The sequence below is a fragment of the Scyliorhinus torazame genome, chromosome 19, assembly GCF_047496885.1.
Source record: "Scyliorhinus torazame isolate Kashiwa2021f chromosome 19, sScyTor2.1, whole genome shotgun sequence".
Lineage (NCBI taxonomy): Eukaryota > Metazoa > Chordata > Chondrichthyes > Carcharhiniformes > Scyliorhinidae > Scyliorhinus > Scyliorhinus torazame.
Genome location: NC_092725.1, coordinates 40985102 through 41010482, shown reverse-complemented (window position 1 = coordinate 41010482; position 25381 = coordinate 40985102). Strand labels below are relative to the sequence as shown.

The 25381-nt window shown below is 49.4% G+C and overlaps 1 protein-coding gene across 1 annotated transcript in view; it reads left to right on the top strand.

Annotated features, from left to right (window-relative positions):
• The window catches only part of LOC140395905 (cytidine and dCMP deaminase domain-containing protein 1-like), a 130864-nt gene that overhangs the window by 93208 nt on the left and 12275 nt on the right, over nt 1-25381 (top strand). The window contains exon 6 of the mRNA XM_072483961.1: nt 7847-8012. Coding sequence (XP_072340062.1) covers nt 7847-8012 — 166 coding nt within the window. The remainder of the gene's footprint in view (nt 1-7846; nt 8013-25381) is intronic.

Sequence of the window (25381 nt, the reverse complement as noted above, 5' to 3'; positions counted from 1 at the left end):
ACAGTTTTGGATCCAATTTGCCTAAATTTCCTGGAACCCATGGACTCATACCTTCTTGATCAGTCTCCCATGCGGGACCTTGTCAAATACCTTACAAACTCGGTTTGTTCTCACGAGAGCGACGGAAGTTGAGGGGCGACCTGAGAGAAATCTACAAAATTATGACAGGCATAGACAGAGTGGACAGTCAGAAGCTTTTTCCCAGGGTAGAGGGGTCAATTACTGAGGGGAATAGGTTTAAGGTGCGAGAGGTAAGGTTTAGAGGAGACGTGCGAGGGAAGGTTTTTTACACAGAGGGTAGTGGGTGCCTGGAACTCCTGCCGGAGGAGGGGGTAAAAGCAGGTACGATAGTGATGATTAAGGGGCGTCTTGACAAAGACAGGAACAGGAGAGGAATAGAGGGATGCGAACCCCGGAAGTGTAAAAGATTTTAGCTTAGACGGGCAGCATGGTCAGCGCAGGCTTCGAGGGCCGAAGGGCCTTGTTATGGGCGAGGCGTTTTCAGAGTCCCAAAATGTATTATGGAGTTCAACCAACATCTCCCTTTAATGGATTTGTTGCTTTTCCTAGCACACGGCTTGTTCCCTAGATGTGGTATTTCAATTATGGACACGTGGGTTTTTAAACACAAAACACTGTTTATTCCATGAACCCAACTTAACATCTTAAATAAACATTGGATCGCTTAACACCCCTTACTTCAAAAATAATTCAGAAAATATTACAACAGTAAATACTTACTTAAAATGTTCCTTCAAACTTCCAAGAGAATTAACACCTTTAAACAGTATCACATCAAGTTTAAGGATATATATATTTTCTGTAGAATGGCAGAGATATATTAGCTTGGGTGACTTCAGCTCCAGCACCTTGCTTTCTTCATGCAGCTCTCTGGAAACCCACAGACACACCCACGCTGCTTTCTCAAACCTGGCTTTCTCCCTTCTAAGCAGATCACAGCAAACCAGAACTTCTCAAGCTGCTATCTCAAACTGGCTTTCTACTTTTAAACTTTATGGATGTTGCTCTCAGTCAGGCACTTTTTAAACTAACTGCAAAACCAAAAGGCAAAACAAAACTGCAAAATGGCTGACCTGAGCTGAGCTCCACCCACTCTATGACATCACTGTTTTCTTAAAGGTACATCGCTGAAACATCCAGTTCTTAAAGGTACTCTCAATGACACCTCCTCCCAAGAAAAAAAAATAAACCATCAATTTCAAGATGGTTTCATTTTTCACTTTTGCACCATCCACTAGGAAATGTACACAGTAAATTTACCTTTTCGTTTTTTTTAAAAAAACAACACATGCAAGCAGGTAAATAATATCGTCCATTTTTCTATGTTCTTCTTCCTCAAACCGAAATCCTTCTCGATTGACAGTCTCTTTGAACAAAGTCTCTGCACGATCCATCCATTCCTCAACTCCTCGTCATTTCTCTTCAGAATCAGATAATTTAGTTCAATCTGACCACGAGTCCCTTGCAATTCTCCAATACAGGAGCATTGGTGCTCACAGCTTTCAGGCTGTTGAAAATGCCTGTTGAAAGTCCGCTGTCCATTGAAATTTTTTTGGTTTCTTTAGCACTTCCATCAGTGGAGTAATCATGCCACAAATCTTTTGCGCAAAGGTCGATCAAATTCATTCATGCTAAGTGATTGCATTATTTCCCTTAGTCTTGAAGGTAACGGAAACTCCGCAAGGAAAGTGATTCGGGCTTCTCCAAATTCACTTTCGGCTAGGTTCATCACCAAGCCCGCCATCTGAAGTCGATCGAAGAACTCCATACGATGGTTTAAATGTTCTTTCCATGTCTGGAAGTTAGAAATAAAAGCAGATTGTCCCACTTTCTCAATGCAATCCTTCAATGGTGGGACAGGATAAGAGTCCGTTCTTGTAACTGCATTCACCTTTCTATAGTCCACACACAACCGTTGTGTTCTGTCTGGTTTAGGTACCATCACTATGGGTGAGCTCCATTGGCTGCAACCCCATTCAATTATGCCATTCTTCAGCATACTCTCAATCTCTCTGTTAACCTATGCCAATTTTAAAGGATTAAGTCGATATGGATGTTGTTTGATAGGAACAGTATTTCCCACATCTACATCATGTATAGCCATTTTAGTACTTCCCAATTTATCTCTACAAACTTGCCCCTGTGATATGAATAACTCTTTCAGGTCAGTTTGTTTTTCCTCTGGAAGGTAACTTAACAATTCATCCCAATTTTTAATAACATCCTCATTTTCCAATTTAATTTGAGGTATGTCAAATTCACAGTCATCTGGATTTAGTTCATCCCTTTGAGTTAGAATCATTAAAACCTCCTTTTTCTCTCCTTCCCGTTCAAAGTACCTTTTAAGCATATTCACATGACACACTCGGTGAGTCTTCCTTCTATCTGGTGTTTTTACCACATAATTCAACTCACTTAATTTCCTTTCAATCTGATATGGTCCACAAAACCTAGCTTTTAAAGGCTCCCCTACCACTGGTAACAACACTAAAACTTTATCCCCACTGGCAAAACTACGAACTTTGGATTTCTTGTCCGCTACCCGTTTCATCACATTTTGTGCAACTTTCAAATGTTGTCTAGCCAATTCACCTGCTCTATTTAATCGTTCCCTAAAATTTGACACGTAATCCAATAGTGTAATTTCCGATTTCTCACCCACCAATTTTTCCTCAATCAATTTAAGTGGTCCTCTTACCTCATGACCAAAAATTAGTTCAAAAGGACTAAATTTGGTAGACTCATTAGGTACATCCCTAATTGCAAACAATATGAATGGAATTCCTTTATCCCAATCCTCAGGATAATCTTGACAATACGCCCTCAACATTGTCTTTAATGCCACCTGATGCCACCTTTCTAACGCTCCCTGCGATTCTGGATGGGACGCAGTTGATTTAAATTGTTTTATTCCTAAACTATCCATAACTTCTTTGAATAACTTTGAAGTAAAATTTTTCCTTGATCCGCTTGAATTTCTGTGGGTAGTCCATATCTAGTAAAAATTTTAAGTAACTCCTCCACAATCCTTTTAGCTGTAATATTACGTACAGGAATGGCCTCTGGAAACCTAGTAGACACATCCATTACAGTCAAAAGATATTGATTCCCACTTTTTGTTTTAGGAAGCGGTCCTACACAATCAATTAGGACCCTTGTAAAAGGTTCCTCAAATGCTGGAATGGGTATTAACGGCCCTGGTTTTATCACTGCTTGAGGTTTCCCTATCACTTGACATGTGTGACATGTTTGACAAAATTTAACTACATCTTTATGTAGTCCAGGCCAATAAAAATGTTTCTGGATTTTAGCTTGAGTTTTCCTTATTCCCAAATGACCTCCCACTGGTACCTCATGTGCAACTCGCAACACCTCCTTTCTATACCCTACCGGCAATACTACTTGATGAACTTCTGCCCACTTTTCATCCGCCTGCATATGTACAGGTCTCCATTTTCTCATCAAGACATCATTTTTACGGTAATACCCGTAACTCTGGTATACTCCCAGATTCCTCTTCCGTATATGCTTTCTGATATACCTGTTTTATTTCTACATCTTTCTGTTGTAACTCCACCAATTTTCCTGAACTAAAAATATCCACCTCATCCTCCACCTGTTCTTGTTCTTTTTCAACCATCTGATCAAAAATCGTTTCTGATACTTGCACTTCAACTTCAACTTCACTCTTTGATTTCTCCTCTTGTCTTAACCTGTGACTTTGCGACCTTGTTACTACACAATCCGGAAAAATCCCAGGATATTCATCCTTCAACACTTCAGTTGACTGATTTTCCAATGGCTTATCAACCACAGTAGGCACCACTCCCACCTGCTATATCATTACCCAAGATAAACTGTATTCCTGGACAAGATTGTTTATCTATTACTCCTACTACCACTTCACCACTCTTCACTGGACTTTCCAACCTTACCTTATATAATGGAACGCTACTCCTCTCACCCTGATATCCACATATCACCACCTTTTCTGGCAACATTCTTCCCAAACTACATAATTCCTCATCTCTTACCATTAAAGATTGACTAGCCCCTGTATCCCCTAAAATTATGACTTCTTTACCTGCCCCTCCTGATACACATGAGTAAAATTTACCCACACAAGTAAATTCTTTGAAGACATCTGGCAACTTCTTAACAATTACCTCTTGAACTGGCTGTACAATCATTTATACTTCCTTCGCTTCCCTTGGGCTTTCCTTTACCACTCTAACAAACCCCACTGTCTTATCCTGTTTTACCACACCAGCCTTCCCAGTGCTTTTCTTCAACCACCAACACTGTGACTTTACATGGCCTAGTTCATTACAGTAAAAACATTTGAAACTTTTCATTTCTTTTCCACCCTCCTGGATTTCTTTTTTAATCTGAGGCACACTCTCTTTATTGTCTCCCATCAGATCACCTTTACCTTTACCACTTGAGTGTTTCTCATGCCACCAGTTTCTATCCCTCACCGGCTGAAACTGATGGCGAAAACTAATCTTTGATTTATGAACTAATTCATAATCATCTGCCATTTCCGCTGCTAATCTCGCAGTTTTAACCCTCTGCTCTTCCACATGAGTTCTCACTACATCAGGAATTGAATTTTTAAACTCCTCCAAAAATATAATTTCTGTGAGAGCTTCATATGTTTAGTCTATTCTCAAAGCCCTTATCCACCTATCAAAATTACTCTGTTTGAGCCTTTCAAACTCCATGTATGTTTGACCAAATTCTTTCCTTAAATTTCTAAACCTTTGTCTGTAAGCTTCAGGCACTAGCTCATATGCACTTAAGATGGATTTCTTCACCTCCTCATACATTCCAGATACCTCCTCTGGTAGTGATGCAAACACTTCACTAGCTCTACCTACCAGCTTTGTTTGAATCAGTATGGCCATCCTGTGGCCATTTCATTTGTTTAGCTACCTTCTCAGATGAAATGAAAAAGGCTTCCACTTCCTTCTCGTCAAACCTTGGCAATGCTTGGGCATATTTAAATAGATTCCCACCAAGCCTTTGACTATGACGCTCTTTCTCACTATTCTCATCACTATGATCCAACTGTACGTTTCCCTTTACGTCTGCCAATTTTAACTGATTGTCATGTTTCATGGCCATTTTTTGAAGTTCAAACTCCCTCTCTTTATCTTTTTCCCTGATCTGTATCTCCCTTTCTTTTTCTTTTTGTTCTGCTAGGGCTAGTCTTTCTTTTCTCCTTTCTTCTCTCTCCTTTTCTTTTTCCTCTCTCTCTTTCTCTTTCTTTTTCCTCTCTCTCTCTCGTATGCCAGCTGCTTTAATTCTTCCTCATGTTCAATTTATTTAATTTGCAACTGAATTTTTGCCATTTCCAATGAGTCAAACTCTATTTCAGACAACTTGAAATGCTTAATTACCTCATTACCATAATTACCTCATCTTTTTGCATTTTGTCAGGTAATGTTAACTGCCATGTTCTTGCTAAATCTAACAGTCTTCTTTTCGTTTCTGTCTGTAAAGTACTACGTGTGACATTCTCCACCCCCAAAAACATCTGAGCCGCTGAAAGAGCCATTGTTCACAACACTATCCCCACTTAAACTAAAATACCACACCGGAAAAGCAACAATCCTTCACTATCTTTAAGTTCACAAAAGCCAATCCAATAGATAGACTTTTATCCCCCTTGAGCCCCCAATTGTTATGAGCGAGGCGTTTTCAGAACCCCAAAATGTATCATGGAGTTCAACCAACCTCTCCCTTTAATGGATTTGTTGCTTTTCCGAGCACACGGCTTGTTCCCTAGGTGTGGTATTTCAATTATGGACACGTGGGTTTTTAAACACAAAACACTGTTTATGTCATGAACTCAACTTAACATCTTAAATAAACATTGGATCTCTTAACACCCCTTACTTCAAAAATAACTCAGAAAATATTGCAACAGTAAATACTTCCTTAAAATGTTCCTTCAAACTTCCAAGAGACTTAACACCTTTAAACAGTATCACATCAGGTTAAAGGATATATATATTTTCTGTAGAATGGCAGAGATATATTAGCTTGGGTGACTTCAGCTCCAGCACCTTGCTTTCTTCCTGCAGCTCTCTGGACACACACAGACACACACAACCTGCTTTCTCAAACCTGGCTTTCTCCCTTCTAAGCAGATCACAGCAAACCAGAACTTCTCAAGCTGCTGTCTCGAACTGGCTTTCTACTTTTAAACTGCTCTCAGCAAAACCAGCCAGGCACTTTTTAAACTAACTGCAAAACCAAAATGCAAAACAAAACTGCAAAATGGCTGACCTGAGCTGAGCTCCACCCACTCTATGACATCACTGTTTTCTTAAAGGTACATTGCTTAAACATCCAGTTCTTAAAGGTACTCTTACATGACAGCCTGTTCCTGTGCTGTCCTTTTCTTTGTTCTTTGTTCTGTTGTAGGGGTGGAAACCTGATTGGAGAGATTTAAACATGGAGTAGAATTTGATGGCAACCTCACAGCAGGGAAAGGGCCAGTATATTAGACAAGCTGTTCAAGTCCATTGACTTCCACAGCACTGGAAAATCCCACCAGGGGGAAGGGGCATAACATTCCATTCTTGCAGTACCTAGAAAGAGAGGCACTGATTGGGGAGTCAACAAATAATTCTGGGGTGGTATTTAATGTGGGTGACTGGTATCTCGCCCTCTGAAGCCCTGCATACATTCAGGCAGGCCTGCTGAATTTGGTAATCCCAAAGATCAAAGTACCTGTGGGGTGGAATTACGCTGCCGAGGAACCAATCACAGAACAGTGACTGTCCATTACTTGGCAGTGACAGATGTGACAGATGTGTCAAAGATATTTCTAATTCTTTTACCAGCTCTCTGAATAAGGGATGTAGAATGGCCATTTATCCCCAAGTTGTACATCTCTGTATCAGTGATTTGGGCTACTTGTGACAGCCCAGCTCCTGTTCACTCCCTTGCTTTCTGTGAATAAACAGACCTGTGAATGAGTGAAGATGACATATTAACCCAGTGGATGTAGTGCAATCAGTAAAGGTGTTTATCATACAGATGCGGCATGTTATGTAAGGACTATGGCAAACGAGTGGGAGGTACAACACAGGGTTAGATACAGAGTAAATCTCCCACTACACTGTCCCCATCAAACACTCCCAGGACAGGGACAGCATGGGGTTAGATACAGAGTAAAGCTCCCTCTACACTGTCCCCATCAAAAATTCCCAGGACAGGTACAGCACGGGGTTAGATACACAGTAAAGCTCCCTCTACACTGTCACCTTCAAACACTCCCAGGACAGGTACAGCACGGGGTTAGATACAGAGTAAAGCTCCCTCTACACTGTCCCCATCAAATACTCCCAGGACAGGTACAGCACGGGTTAGATACAGAGTAAAGCTCCCTCTATACTGTCCCCATCAAACACTCCCAGGACAGGTACAGCACGGGGTTAGATACAGAGTAAAGCTCCCTCTACACTGTCCCCATCAAATACTCCCAGGACAGGTACAGCACGGGGTTAGATACAGAGTAAAGCTCCCTCTACACTGTCCCCATCAAACACTCCCAGGACAGGTACAGCACGGGGTTAGATACAGAGTAAAGCTCCCTCTATACTGTCCCCAGCAAATACTGAGGACAGGTCTGATTCTGTTTGAGATTCTGAACTCAGTGCTGAGGGATTCACATCATATTTTTATTGCCCGAGTAATGTCAATGTGAACTCCATTTCAGATTCCAATCACTCTCCTGTGGTGAACTCACTCTCGTTAAGATTCAACTCAAACCAATGTGAATGTTTTGTTTTAATTTGTGTTTGTTCTGCAGGTCTGAACGCTGTCTGAAGGATGCTGTGCTGTACAGCAGCAGTTACCCTTGTCCCGAGTGCTTGGCTTTAATTAAAGAAACGAAACGCATCACTGACGTCATTTGTGCAGCACCCGAAAATAAAAAAGATTTGAATTATTTCCCAAAGGGCTTGTCCCTCACTGTGGTAAGCAGCAGGAGAATAAAGAACTGTCTTTACTCCAGATCTCTCAATATTTAATGAACAAGATGTTTCCTCAGTGTCGCACTTGTCAGATGGACACAGACCATGACTGATAATAGGGCTCAGCCAGATAGGCCACAAGCTCCAATCTCAATTCCCAGCCCCTGTTCAGTCAGACAATCTGATCTAGTCCAACAGATTCTTCCTTAAAGAACGAAAGGAAAGTTAGACCTCGTGAATAGTGTTCTTACAGGGAACAGTTCAGTCGAGGGAGAGTCGTGGAGGTGTCTAGTAGCTGTGGGGAAGAAGCTGTTCCTATGTCTGGATGTACGATGATGTGTTGGGTAGGCTGGGTCGAGGTAGACTGCACTTGATGCAGTGTAGCGAGAGACAGACCTCCAACACTTGATAAGATGCAACACGATTTTATTTAACATCTAAACTATTATATATGTTCAACTGTGGGTTGACACTGTGCTGACTTGACTGGAGACCTGATACTAGCCTGACCAGACTTACTAGCTACCACATGGTGTTGGCACTGAGCTCTGACTGTCTCAGAGGCTGGGTCCCAAGAGAGCGGGAAAACTGGTGCCCTCTGGCTTTATAGTGGTCGTGTTCTGTCTGGTGATTGGCTGCTCTGTTCTGTGTGCTTACTGGTCATCCTATGTGTCACTCACTGCCTGTCTGCACTCCATAATGTACATGGATGCATATTATGACATCGCCCTCTCTTTTTTAAAAAAATCTTACATTGTTTGTGTTCAGCTAATAAATAGTGAGGTGCATGTGCTTGTGGACGTGTATATGTACATGACTACATACAGAATGTGCTAAAAATGAACTTATATATACAGGAAGGTGTCGCTAGTGCAGATATAGGACAGATGAAATGGCAGAAACGATATTTACAGAGGTCACAAAATGCGGTAATAAAATTGTGCAAATAAAGTTCAGTCTATAAGTTTAGTCTTTGTGGCGGGCGACAAATTCTTCCGCCTGCACTTGGAGAGGCGGGACTGCCACCAATGCGGTGGTCGCAGAAGTTGGCAGGATTGCTGGTGGATCGGTGGCCTCGTGGTAGGGCACGTCCGGAGGAAGCATCGTGGGAGGCGGGACATCACGGTTGGGTGGCGGGCGTGGAACTCTGCGCAGCGCCCGTCTGTTGCATCATAGGAAGGAGCCATCATCCATGTGGATGAGGAACGATCTCGGGGCCACTTGCTTGACCACCACAGCCGTGGCGGACCAGCCGCCGTCAGGCAGCTGCACACAAACACCAGCGCGGGGAGATCCATGGCATGAGCGTCCTATGCTAATTTCTGTTGGGTCCAAGACTGCTGCATCTTTTGTATGACCGTGAGATGGTCAAGGTCGGGAACATGGATGGCTGGAACCGTGGTTCCGCAGAATGCGATTCATAAGCATCTGCGCTGGGGACAACTCAGTGGACAGCGGGGCTGCTCTGTATGCCAGCAGCGCCAGGTTGAAGTCGGAGCCTGAGTCTGCAGCGTTGTATATCTTGACGATATGGACCCCTTTCTCGGCCTTCCCAATTGACTGCGGGTAGTGGGGGCTGGAGGTGACGTGACGAAAGTTGTATAGCCGAGCAAACTCAGATCGCTCCTGGCTATAAAAGCAGGGACTGTTGTCACTCATCACTGTTAGCGGAATCCCATGTCTGGCAAATGTTTCTTTACATGCTTTGATCACCGCCTTTGATGTGAGGTCGGACAGTTTCACCACCTCGGGGTAATTGGAGAATCAGTCGACTGCATGCAGAGTTTCTTTGGGTTGAGCTGGCTGAAATTTTTGACACGTAGGGCAGTTGAGGACCATGTTGGCAACGTCCTGGCCAATGCCCGGCCAGTAGACTGCCTCCCGAGCACTGTGTCGACATTTCTCAACCCCCAGGTGACCCTCATGGAGCTGGCCGAGCACCATAGCTCGCGTGCTCTGCGGAATCACAATTCTATCGTGCTTCATGAGGATGCCGTCCTTGACGTTGTAAAACTGGGGACACTGTCCCTTCTGCCATCCATCCATGAGGTGATCGCCGAAACCTTGTCCGCATCTGGCCGCACGCCTTGCTGCGAGATGTGGTCACCCAGGAATTTGATTTCTGATTGACCGAACGAGCACTTGGCCCTGTTGAGTCGGAGGCTATGCTCGTAGATTCTGTGGAATACCTGCTTGAGGCGATCGATGTGTTCTTGAGGAGTGGTGGACCAGATTATGACATCGTCAACATGCACGCGCACCCCCTCGATACCCTCCATCATCTGTTCCATGATGTGGTGAAATACCTTTGAGGCAGAGATGATGCCAAAAGGCATCCGGTTGTAGCAGTAGCGACCGAACGGGGTTTTGAATGTGCACAGCTTGTGACTGGATACATCCAGCTGTATTTGCCAGAACCCCTTGGAGACTTCCAGCTTCGTAAAGAATTTGGCATGAGCCATCTCACTGGTCAACTCTTCTCGTTTTGGTATCGGGTAATGTTCCCTCATGATGTTGCGGTTTAGATCCTTGGGGTCGATGCAGATTTGAAGCTCCCCTGACGGCTTCTTGATGCAGTCCATGGTCCTGGAGGTACTGTAACTGCTGCTTGAGGCAGTCCTTGATGTGGTGTTGGGTGCTCTGAGGTACAGATGAACCAACACGGTTGTATTTGGTACAACGCTGTTTTATTCCAACTTGCTATTTACAGATTTGTCTTGATACTCTGCACGTGGTGACTCCCTGAGTGTGTTGTTAATCAGGTCCTGTCCTTGCCCTGGTCTCTAGATGGACTGGCCACCAGGTGTCGTGTTCCTTGTCTTATACTGTCTCTGTCCTTGTCTGTGATTGGCTGTCGTGTTATGTGTGCTAATTTGTCTGTTGGTCTGTCTATTATGATGTGTGTGTTTGAATATCATGACATCCCCCCTTTTTTTACAAGATTATGTGCCTACATGGTTATAAATATGAATGTGTCCTGAGTGCAGCTAAAAGTGTGTGCGTGTGATATTTACAAAACAAACAAAGAACAAAGAAATGTACAGCACAGGAACAGGCCCTTCGGCCCTCCAAGCCCGTGCCGACCATGCTGCCCGACTAAACTACAATCTTCTACACTTCCTGAGTCCGTATCCCTCTATTCCCATCCTATTCATGTATTTGTCAAGATGCCCCTTAAATGTCACTATCGTCCCTGCTTCCACCACCTCCTCCGGTAGCGAGTTCCAGGCACCCACTACCCTCTGCGTAAAAAACTTGCCTCGTACATCTACTCTAAACCTTGCCCCTCTCACCTTAAACCTATGCCCCCTAGTAATTGACCCCTCTACCCTGGGGAAAAGCCTCTGGCTATCCACTCTGTCTATGCCCCTCATAAATTTGTAGACCTCCATCAGGTCTCTCCTCAACCTCCTTCGTTCCAGTGAGAGCAAACTGAGTTTATTCAACCGCTCCTCATAGCTAATGCCCTCCATACCAGGCAACATTCTGGTAAATCTCTTCTGCACCCTCTCTAAAGCCTCCACATCCTTCTGGTAGTGAGGTGACCAGAATTGAACACTATACCCCAAGTGTGGCCTAACTAAGATTCTAGACAGCTGCAACATGACTTGCCAATTCTTATACTCAATGCCCCGGCCAATGAAGGCAAGCATGCCGTATGCCTTCTTGACTACCTTCTCCACCTGTGTTGCCCCTTTCAGTGACCTGTGGACATGTACTCCTAGATCTCTTTGACTTTCAATACTCTTGAGGGTTCTACCATTCACTGTATATTCCCTACCTGCATTAGACCTTCCAAAACGCATTACCTCACATTTGTCCGGATTAAACTCCATCTGCCATCTCTCCGCCCAAGTCTCCAAACAATCTAAATCCTGCTGTATCCTCTGAAGTCCTCATCGCTATCCGCAATTCCACCAACCTTTGTGTTGTCTGCAAACTTACTAATCAGGCCAGTTACATTTTCCTCCAAATCATTTATATATACTACAAAGAGCAAAGATCCCAGCACTGATCCCTGTGGAACACCACTGGTCACAGCCCTCCAATTAGAAAAACATCCTTCCATTGCTACTCTCTGCCTTCTATGACCTAGCCAGTTCTGTATCCATCTTGCCAGCTCACCCCTGATCCCGTGTGACTTCACCTTTTGTACTAGTCTACCATGAGGGACCTTGTCAAAGGCCTTACTGAAGTCCATATAGACAACATCCACTGCCCTACCTGCAGCAATCATCTTAGTGACCTCCTCGAAAAACTCTATCAAGTTAGTGAGACACGACCTCCCCTTCACAAAACCGTGCTGCCTCTCACTAATACGTCCATTTGCTTCCAAATGGGAGTAGATCCTGTCTCGAAGAATTCTCTCCAGTAATTTCCCTACCACTGAAGTAAGGCTCACCGGCCTGTAGTTCCCTGGATTATCCTTGCTATCCTTCTTAAACAGAGGAACAACATTGGCTATTCTCCAGTCCTCCGGGACATCCCCTGAAGACAGTGAGGATCCAAAGATTTCTGTCAAGGCCTCAGCAATTTCCTCTCCAGCCTCCTTCAGTATTCTGGGGTAGATCCCATCAGGCCCTGGGGACTTATCTACCTTAATATTTTTTAAGACACCCAACACCTCGTCTTTTTGGATCTCAATATGACCCAGGCTATCTACACACCCTTCTCCAGATTCAACATCTACCAATTTCTTCTCTTTGGTGAATACTGATGCAAAGTATTCATTTAGTACCTCGCCCATTTCCTCTGGCTCCACACATAGATTCCCTTGCCTATCCTTCAGTGGGCCAACACTTTCCCTGGCTACCCTCTTGCTTTTTATGTACGTGTAAAAAGCCTTGGGATTTTCCTTAACCCTATTTGCCAATGACTTTTCGTGACCCCTTCTAGCCCTCCTGACTCCTTGCTTAAGTTCCTTCCTACTTTCCTTATATTCCACGCAGGCTTCGTCTGTTCCCAGCCTTTTAGCCCTGACAAATGCCTCCTTTTTCTTTTTGACGAGGCCTACAATATCTCTCGTTATCCAAGGTTCCCGAAAATTGCCGTATTTATCCTTCTTCCTCACAGGAACATGCCGGTCCTGAATTCCTTTCAACTGCCACTTGAAAGCCTCCCACATGTCAGATGTTGATTTGCCCTCAAACATCCGCCCCCAATCTATGTTCTTCAGTTCCCGCCTAATAATGTTATAATTAGCCTTCTCCCAATTTAGCACATTCATCCTAGGACCACACTTATCCTTGTCCACCAGTACTTTAAAACTTACTGAATTGTGGTCACTGTTACCGAAATGCTCCCCTACTGAAACATCTACCACCTGGCCGGGCTCATTCCCCAACACCAGGTCCAGTACCGCCCCTTCCCGAGTTGGACTGTCTACATATTGTTTTAAGAAGCCCTCCTGGATGCTCCTTACAAACTCCGCCCCGTCTAAGCCCCTGGCACTAAGTGAGTCCCAGTCAATATTGGGGAAGTTGAAGTCTCCCATCACCACAACCCTGTTGTTTTTACTCTTTTCCAAAATCTGTCTACCTATCTGCTCCTCTATCTCCCGCTGGCTGTTGGGAGGCCTGTAGTAAACCCCCAACATTGTGACTGCACCCTTCTTATTCCTGATCTCTACCCATATAGCCTCACTGCCCTCTGAGGTGTCCTCCCGCAGTACAGCTGTGATATTCTCCCGAACCAGTAGCGCAACTCCGCCTCCCCTTTTACATCCCCCTCTATCCCGCCTGAAACATCTAAATCCTGGAACGTTTAGCTGCCAATCCTGCCCTTCCCTCAACCAGGTCTCTGTAATGGCAACAACATCATAGTTCCAAGTACTAATCCAAGCTCTAAGTTCATCTGCCTTACCCGTAATACTTCTTGCATTAAAACATATGCACTTCAGGCCACCAGACCCGCTGTGTTCAGCAACTTCTCCCTGTCTGCTCTGCCTCAGAGCCCCACTGTCCCTATTCCCTAGTTCTCCCTCAATGCTCTCACCTTCTGACCGATTGCTCCCGCGCCCACCCCCCTGCCATACTTGTTTAAACCCTCCCGTGTGACACTAGCAAACCTCGCGGCCAGGATATTTATGCCTCTCCAGTTTAGATGCAACTCGTCCTTCTTATATAGGTCACACCTGCCCCGGAAGAGCTCCCAGTGGTCCAGATAACGGAAACCCTCCCTCCTACACCAGCTGTTTAGCCATGTGTTTAGCTGCTCTATCTTCCTATTTCTAGCCTCACTGGCACGTGGCACAGGGAGTAATCCCGAGATTACAACCCTCGAGGTCCTGTCTTTTAACTTTCTGCCTAGCTCCCTGAACTCCTGCTGCAGGACCTCATGCCCCTTCCTGCCTATGTCGTTAGTACCAATATGTACAACGACCTCTGCCTGTTTGCCCTCCCCCTTCAGGATGCCCTCTACCCGTTCGGAGACATCCTGGACCCTGGCACCAGGGAGGCAACATACCATCCTGGAGTCTCTTTCACGTCCACAGAAGCACCTATCTGTGCCCCTGACTATAGAGTCCTCTATTACTATTACTCTTCTGCGCTTTGACCCTCCCTTCTGAACATCAGAGCCAGCCGTGGTGCCACTGCTCTGGCTGCTGCTGTTTTCCCTGATAGGCTATCCCCCCCCGACAGTATCCAAAGGGGTATACCTGTTCGAGAGGGGGACAACCACAGGGGATTCCTGCACTGACTGCCTGCCCTTTCTGGTGGTCACCCATTTCTCTGCCTGCACCTTGGGTGTGACCACATTTACATAACTGCGATCTATGACGCTTTCCGCCACCTGCATGCTCCTAAGTGCATCCAATTGCTGCTCCAACCGAACCATGCGGTCTGTGAGGAGCTCCAGTTGGGTGCACTTTCTGCAGATCAAGTCATCCAGGACACTGGAAGCCTCCCGGACGTGCCACATCTCACAGTCAGAGCACTGCACCCCTCTAACTGACATTGCATCAATTAATTAAAATTTAAAAAAGTTTTTTAAAAAATTTTTATTTTTTATATATATTTTTTTTATTTCAAAGTTACTGTTAACTATCTGTTTCCTAGCACTAGATTTCAGCATGTACATGTGTCGTAACTATATACATGGGGCGATGTCGGGTGTGTCATGCTAACGAGGTTGTACCATAACAAAACAAGAAAAAAACTTTGAAGTGTGGTCCGGTCAAACGAGATCTGGAATGATAAAACAGTAACATGTTACAATACAATAGTTGCTAAACTTTGACGTGTGAACAGTCTTATAAGTCCAGTCTGGTAGGTGTGCGATGAATTCGGGTTGACCGCCTCAAGGGTGGGTCGAGAACCACCGGCTGAGGTCCGAACCTGGCCACGGGTGGCGATGGAAGGGGCATGGTCTGTGGCAGCTCCACGAAGTCACTATCAGGAACCAGTGGAGGACCCGGCGTCTGTGTACTGTTCCGTTGTGAGCGTGGAAGGAGGCGAAGGGCTCCGATTGCGCCTAAGCACGGATTCATCCGGCATGCGTACTAGGAATGAGCGGGGAGCCACGCGTCGGAGAACTTCGGCAGGTGCTGACCAGCCACCATCTGGTAGATGAATGCGGACTTTGTCTCCAGGGGCCAGGGGGGGAAGATCAGTTGCCCTTGTGTCGTACAAACTCTTCTGGCGATCACGCTGCAGTTGCATCTTATGCAGTACCGTAGCATGGTGCCAGGATGGAAGGCACAGTTGTTCTGAGGGTGCGACCCATCAGCAGCTGTGCTGGCGAGAGACCCGTGGCTAGTGGGGCCGAGCGATAGGCCAGCAGGGCGAGGTGAAAGTCCGATCCGGCAGCAGCAGCCTTGCAGAGGAGCCGCTTGGCAATGTGAACGCCCTTCTCCGCCTTTCCATTTGACTGGGGATGCAGAGGGCTGGACGTCACGTGTGTGAAGCCATATGAGGCGGCAAAGGACGACCATTCATGGCTGGCAAAACAGGGCCCATTGTCCGACATGACAGTCATCGGAATGCCGTGGCGAGCAAAGGTGTCCTTGCAGGCCCTGATGACCGCAGACGACGTCAGATCGTGTAGGCGTATGACTTCTGGGTAATTGGAGAAGTAGTCGATGATGACAACATAGTCCATGCCAAGCGCGTGAAATAGGTCGACACCCACCTTTGCCCAGGGGACGTCACCAGCTCATGGGGCAGAAGCGTCTCAGGAGGTTGTGCTGGCTGAAACCTTTGGCAGGTTGTGCAGTTGAGCACCACGTTGGCAATATCGTCACTGATGCCCGGCCAGTATACCGCCTCTCGGGCCCTCCGTCTGCACTTCTCGAACCCCAAGTGGCCTTCGTGTATTTGATTGAGAACCAGCTGGCGCATACTGTGCGGAATGACGATCCTGTCTAGCTTCAGAAGGATCCCATCAATGGTGGCTAGGTCGTCCCGTACATTATAGAACTGCGGGCACTGCCCTTTGAGCCAACCTTCTGTCATGTGGCGCATCACTCGCTGTAAAAGGGGGTCGGCCGCTGTCTCTCTGCGTATGCGGGCCAGACTGGAGTCGTTAGCCGGCAGATTTGCCGCTGTCAAGGCCACTTGTGCCTCGACTTGACATACGAACCCCTCCGCATCTGGTGGTGTACTCACTGCTCGGGATAGGGCATCCGCCACGATGAAGTCCTTCCCTGGAGTGTAGATCAGTTGAAAATCATACCTCCTGAGTTTAAGTAGGATGCGCTGGAGACGAGGGGTCATGTCGTTCAGGTCCTTGTTTATTATGTTGACCAGGGGGTGGTGGTCAGTTTCAACCGTGAATCGTGGAAGACCATATCCATAATCGTGGAACCTGTCCAAACCAGTTAGCAAGCCCAGGCATTCTTTTTCGATTTGCGCGTAGCGCTGCTCTGTGGGGGTCATAGCCCGTGATGATTAGGCAACTGGGGCCCATGACAACGTGTCATCTCTCTGCAGGAGCACTGCTCCAATGCCGGATTGGCTGGCATCAGTTGAGATTTTGGTGGGACGAGACGTGTCGAAGAACGCCAACACTGGTGCCGTGGCAAGTTTGTGTTTGAGCTTCTCCCATTCCAGCTGGTGTGTATGTTGCCACTGGAAGTCTGTGGATTTTTTTACGAGATAGCGCAGAGCCGTTGTGTGGGAGGCAAGGTTGGGAATGAATTTCCCGAGGAAGTTGACCATGCCCAGGAATCGTAGTACAGCCTTCTTGTCGGCCGGCCGCGGCATGGCTGTGATGGCGCTTACCTTGTCTGCATCCGGACGGACCCCTGACCGGGAGATGTGGTCCCCCAGGAACTTCAATTCGGTCTGGCCAAAAGCACACTTGGCTCGGTTGAGGCGCAGGCCGTTTTCCCGCATGCGGGCAAAAACGCGTTGGAGACGATGTATGTGCTCCTGCGGTGTGGTGGACCAGATGATGAAATCGTCCATATATACGCGCACCCCTTCGATGCCTTCCATCATCTGCTCCATGATTCTGTGGAAGACCTCGGATGCCGAGATGATGCCAAATGGCATCCGGTTATAGCAGAATCTGCCGAAAGGGGTGTTAAAGGTGCATAGCTTTCGGCTGGACGGGTCCAGTTGGATCTGCCAAAATCCTTTAGAAGCATCCAGTTTGGTGAATATCTTGGCTTGGGCCATTTCACTGGTGATTTCCTCCCGTTTAGGTATGGGATAATGTTCCCGCATAATGTTATTATTTAGGTCTTTAGGGTCTATACAGATGCTCATGGCGTGGGCTCCGTGACCCTGGATAGGATCCCTTGGTCCTGGAGATCCTGCAGCTGCAGCTTGAGGCGGTCTTTAAGTGGCGCAGGAACCCTGCGAGGTGCGTGAACGACCGGGATGGCGTCCAGTTTGAGGCGAATTTTGTATGTGTATGGCAGCGTTCCCATGCCTTCAAATGCCTCCTGGTTGTGAGCGAGGAGCAATTGTAGATTTGCGTTGAACTCAGCATCCAGGAAGTCAGATGTGTCGTCTGGAGAGAGAGAGTCAGAATTCGCTGTACAAGGTGGAGAGCCTTACATGCCTGTGCGCCCAGCAAGGAATCCTTCGATGAGCCAACTATTTCAAACGAGAGTGTGGCCGTGTGCGTTTTGTGTGTCACCTGGAGCTGGCAGGATCCCATGGCCGGGATAACGTTCCCGTTGTAGTCAACCATCTTGCACCAGGATGGCTGGATAGGTGGTTTGACCTTCATGGTATGGAATGCTGAATACGCTATGAGGTTGGCGGATGCGCCAATGTCCAGGCGGAAAGTGATCTGCGATCGGTTGACCGTCAGGGTGGCACTCCATTCATCAGCCGGATTAATGGTGTTGACGCGGTTCACATCAATGACCGCAACCCGGAAGGCATCTTGGTCATCTGTGTCATTGGGTTGGATGTCCTGATGTGTGAGCTGGACGGTCCTCACGTGTCTGCGAGGTTGTCGGAGATGTGTATGATCCATCGGTTGAACCGCTCGACAGTAGGCAGCGTAGTGGCCCATCTTGCCACAGCGTAGGCATTGTCGGTTTTTTGCAGGACATTGCCCTTTTAAATGTGCAGCTCCACAGTTGCCGCACGTCATGACGTCATGGCGTTCGTTACGCCACTGCGCATGCGCAGTTCGGTCTTGCATCGGGCGCGCCTGCGCAGTGCGTCCCTCGATGTTGCCGTTGGTTTTGGCGCGCACAAGCGCGGGAGACCTCGAAAAGCGCGCGGAACGGCCGCCCTCGTCCGGGCCGCGGGCCAGGAGGTACTCGATTGCCTGGATGCGTTCAGCCTCGTGGGCGGCCTGGCTTGCCGATTCGATCGCTAGGGACCCCCTCCGTGCCGATTCGGTCACCTGAAATTGGGCAAAGCGGCTGGTCGCATTTTCATGGAGGACACAGGCTTCCACCGCAGATGTTAAGGTCAGGCCTTTAATTTTAAGAAGCTGCTGGCGTAGGCCACTGGAGGCAACGCCAAAAACGATCTGGTCCAGGATCATGGACTCTGAGGTGTTGCCCTAACCGCAGGACTGCGCGAGTATGCGGAGGTGCGTCAGAAAGGGTTGAAAGAGCTCATCCTTACCTTGCAGGCGTTGCTGAAAGATATACCTCTCAAAGCTTTCATTTACCTCAACGTTGAAGTGCTGGTCGAGCTTGAGGAGGACCGTGTCATACTTGGATTGGTTCTCGCCTTCCGCGAACACCAAGGAGTTGTATACATCGATGGCGTGCTGACCTGCGGTAGTGAGGAGCATCGCAATCTTTGTTTCGTCCGAGGCGCGCTGTTTTTCGTTGGCTCGCATGTACAGTTCAAATCGCTGCTTGAAGAGCTTCCAGTTGGTGGTTCCAGGTTCCCAGCGACTTGCAACTGCTGCGGTTTGTTGTTGATGTCCATGGCTCAGGATGGCAGATTTGCCGGCAGGTATCGATCCACTCACTTGGTACCATGTGGTGTTGGGTGCTCTGAGGTACAGATGAACCAACACGGTTGCAATTGGTACAACGCTGTTTTATTCCAACTTGCTATTTACAGATTTGTCTTGATACTCTGCACGTGGTTACTCCCTGTGTGTGTTGTCAATCAGGTCCTGTCCTTGTCCTGGTCTCCAGATCTACTGGCCACCAGGTGTTGTGTTTCCTGTCTTATACTGTCTCTGTCCTTGTCTGTCATTGGCTGTCATGTTATGTGTGCTAATTTGTCTGTTGGTCTGTCTATCATGATGTGTGTGTTTGAATATCATGACACTTGAGGGGTGCCGACACCCGACGTGGTGCGTGGATCACAGGGGTGGAGTTTGGTTTGAGCAGGATTTTGTATCGGTCTGGGAGTGTGCCCATTCCGTCGAACGCGCTGCGGTACTGCGTGATGATGTCATCAATTGCAGCCTGGAAGGTCTCCTCAGGTGAGGCCGTTGACTGTGAGGATGACATGGTGTGGACTCGCTGAACCAGGTTCAGGAGTTTGCAGGCCCGAGCACCAAGCAGGGATGCTCTGTCAGGTCCTACGATTTCAAATCGCAGTGTCGCTTTAAATGACTTGTTGGAAACTCCGAGTTGGCATGAGCCACTGGCAGCTATGGCATTGCCATTGTAGTCAAGGAGCTGGCAGGCCGGTGGTAGAATGATTGGACACGGATGGTGGCGAGATCGGATTTCGAGATGAGGTTCGCCGATGCGCGGTGTCCAGTTTGAATCGGATGTGAGCCTTGTTGACTGTGAGGACAGCACACCACTCGTCGTCGGGATCCACACTGAGGATCGGGAGGTGCGTCGCTGTCTTGGAGAAAGGCAGTGCATGCTTCGTAATGATGCCCACCCGGCATGGAGATTTGAGGCACTCAGCATCAGGATATGTTGGGCCATCGGGGTCGGAGGCAGGCATGGCCTGTTGTATTGAGCAGCCGCTTCTGCGACGTGGCAGGGATCGCTGGATGCTGGGCAGTGGAGCAGATCTGCAAAGGGCTGCGTAGTGGCCAAGCTTGCCACACTGTAGTCACCGTCGTGATTTTGCCGGACGTTGCCGCTTTAAGTGGGCGGAACCACAATTCGGACACGTCATGACGCTGACGTCAGCGCGCTACGTGCGCCATTGCACATGCGCAGTGCGGTGGAATGACGTACGCACCTGCGCATTCTGGTCGTCGGTCTCGCCGTCCCCTCGGTCGTGGCGCGCATGCGCAGGGGCCCGGGAAAAGCGCGCGAAATGGCCACTCTCGTCGATACTTAGGGTTACATTTGTACGATGGCCTGCACCTGTTCCGCCTCGTGGGAGGTTAGCTTTACCGTTTCTGCCGCCCTGATGTGGGAGTACCGATTGTTAGCATGTTCGTGGAGAACGCACGTTTCGATGGCGATGGTGAGGGTGAGCTGCTTGACTTTCAGGAGCTGCTGGCGAAGGGAATCAGAGTGGACCCTGAAAACGATCTGATCCCGGATCATGGAATCAGTGGTCGAGTCATAGTTACATGACTGCGCGAGGATGCGGAGATGGGTCAGGATTGAAAAGGTTCATCCTTACCCTGAAGCCTCTGCTGGAAAACGTACCGTTCAAAGCTCTCATTCACCTCAATGTCACAATGGCTGTCGAACCTCAGCAGCACCATTTAAAATTCCGCCTTGTCTTCGCCTTCAGCGAATGTAAGGGAGTTGTAGATGTGGATGGTGTGGTCCCCGGCTGTGGAGAGAATAGTGCAATCTTCCTGGCGTCCGATGCGGCCTCGAGGTCGGTGGCTTCGGGATAGAGTTGGAACTTTTGTTTGAAGATCCTCCAATTTGCACCGATGTTGCCAGCAAGCGGAGCTGCGGAGGAGGGCGGACGTTTTCCATGTCACCGGATGGCTGTTTGCTGGTCAACGCTGATTCACTCAAGGTAAGTCCGTCAATTTTCAGCATCACCCACTGGTACCATGATGTGTTGGGTAGACTGGGTCAATGTGGACTGCACTTGATGCAGTGCAGCGAGAGACAGACTTCCAACACTTATTAAGATGCAACACGATTTTATTTAACATCTAAACTATTATACATGTTCAACTGTGGGTTGACACTATGCTGACTTGACTGGAGACCTGATACTAGCCTGACCAGACTTAACTAGCTACCACATGGTGTTGGCACTGGCTAGCTCACGAGCTCTGACTGTCTCAGAGAGAGCGGGAAAACTGGTGCCCTCTGGCTTTATAGTGGTCGTGTTCTGTCTGGTGATTGGCTGATCTGTTCTGTGTGCTTACTGGTCATCCTGTGTGTCACTCACTGCCTGTCTGCACTCCATAATGTACATGGATGTATGTTATGACATAGGGGTCTTCAGACTTCTGTGTCTTCTGCCTCATGGAAGAAGGCAAAGCCTGGGTGGGAAGGGTCTGATATGCTGTCGGCCTTCCTGAGGCAGCGGGAGGTGGAGACAGAATCAATGGGAGGATGGCAAGCTTGTGTGATGCGTTGGGCTGAGTTCACCACACTTGCGATCTTGGGCTGAGCAGTTGCCATACCAAGCTGTGATGCAGCCGTATAGGGTGCTGTCTACGGCACATCTGTAGACGTTTGTGAGAGTCGATGCAGACATGCTGCCCACACATTCTCCCCGTATTTGCGTGGGTTTCACCCCCACAACCCAAAGATGTGCAGGGTAGGTGGATTGGCCACGCGCCAAATTGCCCCTTAATTGGAAAAATGAATTGGGTACTCTAAATTTACAAAACAAAAACCTTGCTTTCAGCTCATGGTTTGACTTCAGGCCTTTGCAATCTCAAGAGAACGACACCCGGTGTTGCTGAAGAGAGAGTCAGCCCTCACAATGGCCTGATGGAGATAGTTAGCTGGATCTTTTGGGAGAGAGTTCATTGGAACCCTCCATCCAGGCTGCAGAATCAAAAGTGAAACCAAACTGGAACCTCCTGACTCTGAAACATTCCAGTTGAATCAGACCCAGGAAGGGTGGGCGTGGTGGGGGGGGGGGGGGGTGGGGGGGGGTGGGGGGGGGAGGGGGGGAGAGAGGGGAAGGGTGGACATTGTTGGGGAGGGAGAGGGGGAAGGGTGGACGTGGTTGGGGGGGGATGGGGGGAAGGGTGGACATGGTTGGGGGGAAGGGTGGACGTGCTTGGGGGAGAGGGGGAAGGGTGGACGTGGTTGGGGGGGAGGGGAGGAGAGGGGGAAGGGTGGACGTGTTGGGGGAGGGGGAGAGAGGGGAGAAGGGTGGACGTGGTTGGGGAGGAGAGGGGGAAGGGTGGACGTAGTTGGGGGAGGGGGAGAAGGGTGGACGTGGTTGGGGAGGAGAGGGGGAAGGGTGGACGTAGTTGGGGGAGGGGGAGAAGGGTGGACGTGGTTGAACATTGACCAGGCTGCCTGAGCACCCATTCATCTAAAGGGCCCTGGCTGCCTACCTGCCAAAGTGCCCTCCTAACAATGTCATTGCCTCTCCCTCCCAAACCAACTCCCCCCCACCCCCCCGCCCCCCCCCACCCTCCTTCAAGTTGATGATGTATTCGCAGCAGCCATCAATGTTCGCCGCCGTGGCGGCAGTGGGCAGCCATTCAGATGGCCATCCGTCGGGGCCGAGCAAGGTGGCTCAGGGAGGGTGCTGCAGAGGGAGTGGCAGCGGATGACCCCGTGCCAGCTGCTGCCGCTGCAGGCCATCACGCCCGACAAGTACAAGAGGAGGCGGAGGGTGCGGATCACCTCCACGTCGTCAGCCAGGAAGAGGGCGACGAAACCGATCCTGGGTCACCAGTAGGTGGTCGTGCCAAGGTGGCGGAGGCATCCCATGCGTCACCGTGTGTACAGGGACCGCGTTTCCTTCGAGGACCTAACGGAGGTGACATGCAGGAGGAGACTCCGACTGAGCTGTGAGACGGTCGGTCATATCTGCCACCTGATGGCGCACCTCGAACCACGTGGAACTGGGGGAGGACTTGCCCTCTCATTGAGGGTAAAGGTGACGGTCGCCCTGAATTTCTTCGCGACCGGCTCCTTCCAGTCGCCGAGCGGGGATCTGTGCGGTATCAGTCAGGCCTCAGTGCACCGGTGCATCCGGGCAGTCACCGATGGCCTCTATGAAGTCGCGGCAAGATACATCAATTTCCCGGAGGACCATGCGTACCAGGCTGCCAGGGCATCGCAATTCGCCACAGTGGCCGGCATCCCGATGGTACAGGGCGTCGTGGATGGGTGCACGTCAACCTGCATGCACCAACGCAGGACAGGGACGTCTTCCTCAACAGGAAGGGGACATATTCCATGAACGTCCAGGTGGTGTGCGACCAGGGAATGAGAATAATGCACGTGTGCGCCCAGTACCCGGGAAGCGTGCATGACGCCTTTATAGTGGCACAGTCCTACAACCCGCAATTTTCGAGGGTCACCCACCCCGGATGAGGGGCTGGTTGCTGGGTGACAGGGATTATCTGTTGCGACCGTGGCTGATGACACCCATACGGAGGGCATAGACCAACGCGGAGGGCCGGTACAATGAGGCCCATGCGGCAACCAGGGGTGTAGTGGAGAGGTGCTTCGGCCTCCTGAAAATGAGGTTCCGGTGCCTGGACCGCTCAGGGCGCGCTCTGCAGTACGACCCCGACATAGGAAGGATCGTCATCTCCTGTCGCGTGCTGCACAACATCGCCCAACAGAGGAGCGATGTGATGGAGGAGGAACAATCAGGTGAGGCTGAAGAGGCCAGCGACTCTGAACAGGAGGATGAGGAGGAGGAGGGTGAGGATGGGAGGGCGGCGGGGCACAGACACAATCGGGGCGTGGGACATGGCCGGGAGGCCGCGCGACGCCACCGTTTGGGACAGCGGGCACGCGATGCATTGATAGCTGCACGATTTGCACACTAGGGGGAGGACATCATTGACCGCGTGCACTGGCACCACCCAGCACCCCCCTCACCCATCTCCCGCTCCATAGCACAACCCTACCACACACGGCACCACGCTCAAGCAACACAACACCTGCGGCACCTCGTTACTGTCGGTAGACCTCGACTTCCGTAAGCGGGTATGAACAGTGCCATGTTGGATGATGACAACCCGCTCTGCGATGAGCTGTGAGCTACAGATCGCTACTGAATGTCTGACTCATGGCCATATCTAAACACCCCCCCACCTCGGTGTCCCCCCTATGCGTCACGGACACTCCATCACATGTCCATGTGGGTTAGCGGGCGTCTGAGCACTGAGGACGACGGCGTGTTTGGTGTGGGAAGGGGGTGTTCCTGGCCTCACCCTGCGATGATCGTCGAACACCACCATCACCGTGCACCCTCACGTCCCCCTCTCTTCCCCCCCCCCCCCCCACCCTGCGATGATCGTCGAACACCACCATCACCGTGCACCCTCACGTCCCCCTCTCTTCCCCCCCCCCCCCCCCCCCCCCCCCCCCCCGCCCCAGGCACCGGAAATACGACAGACGCATGAAGGTTTGGTGTAGCAACTTTAATTGTGACATTGAGCGACACGTGCCCTAGCCCCTATAACTAATCCGTGTCCTGCACCCATGCCAGCTTACTACGTGTCTAACTTTTTGGCCCTTCCACTACATCTAGGTGTTTCCCCAGACGGTACATCAGGAGTGGAGGCGGACTGCTGAGAATCCTACCCTTCGACGTGGCTCCCTGTCGGAGCGCGCTTCCTGGGGCAGCCCGGCCTGGATGGGCCAGGCTGCTCGGCGGGTGTGCTGGATGGCGTGCTGCCACCCTCCTCTGCCCGCTGCCCACCAGATGCACCAGGGACAGGACGGGGGGAGTGCGAGTGTTTTGGTCCCACCCTTGCTGTGGTTACCGGGACAGGCTCCGGGACCTCCTCCTCCTTTGGGGAGCCCGGAGGCCCCCGGGCCTCTCTATGGGACAGTGGTGCCTGCGGAGACAAGCGCGTGGCACCACTGACACCTGCCGCTGCCCGTCCTGGAGGCCCGCTGTGGG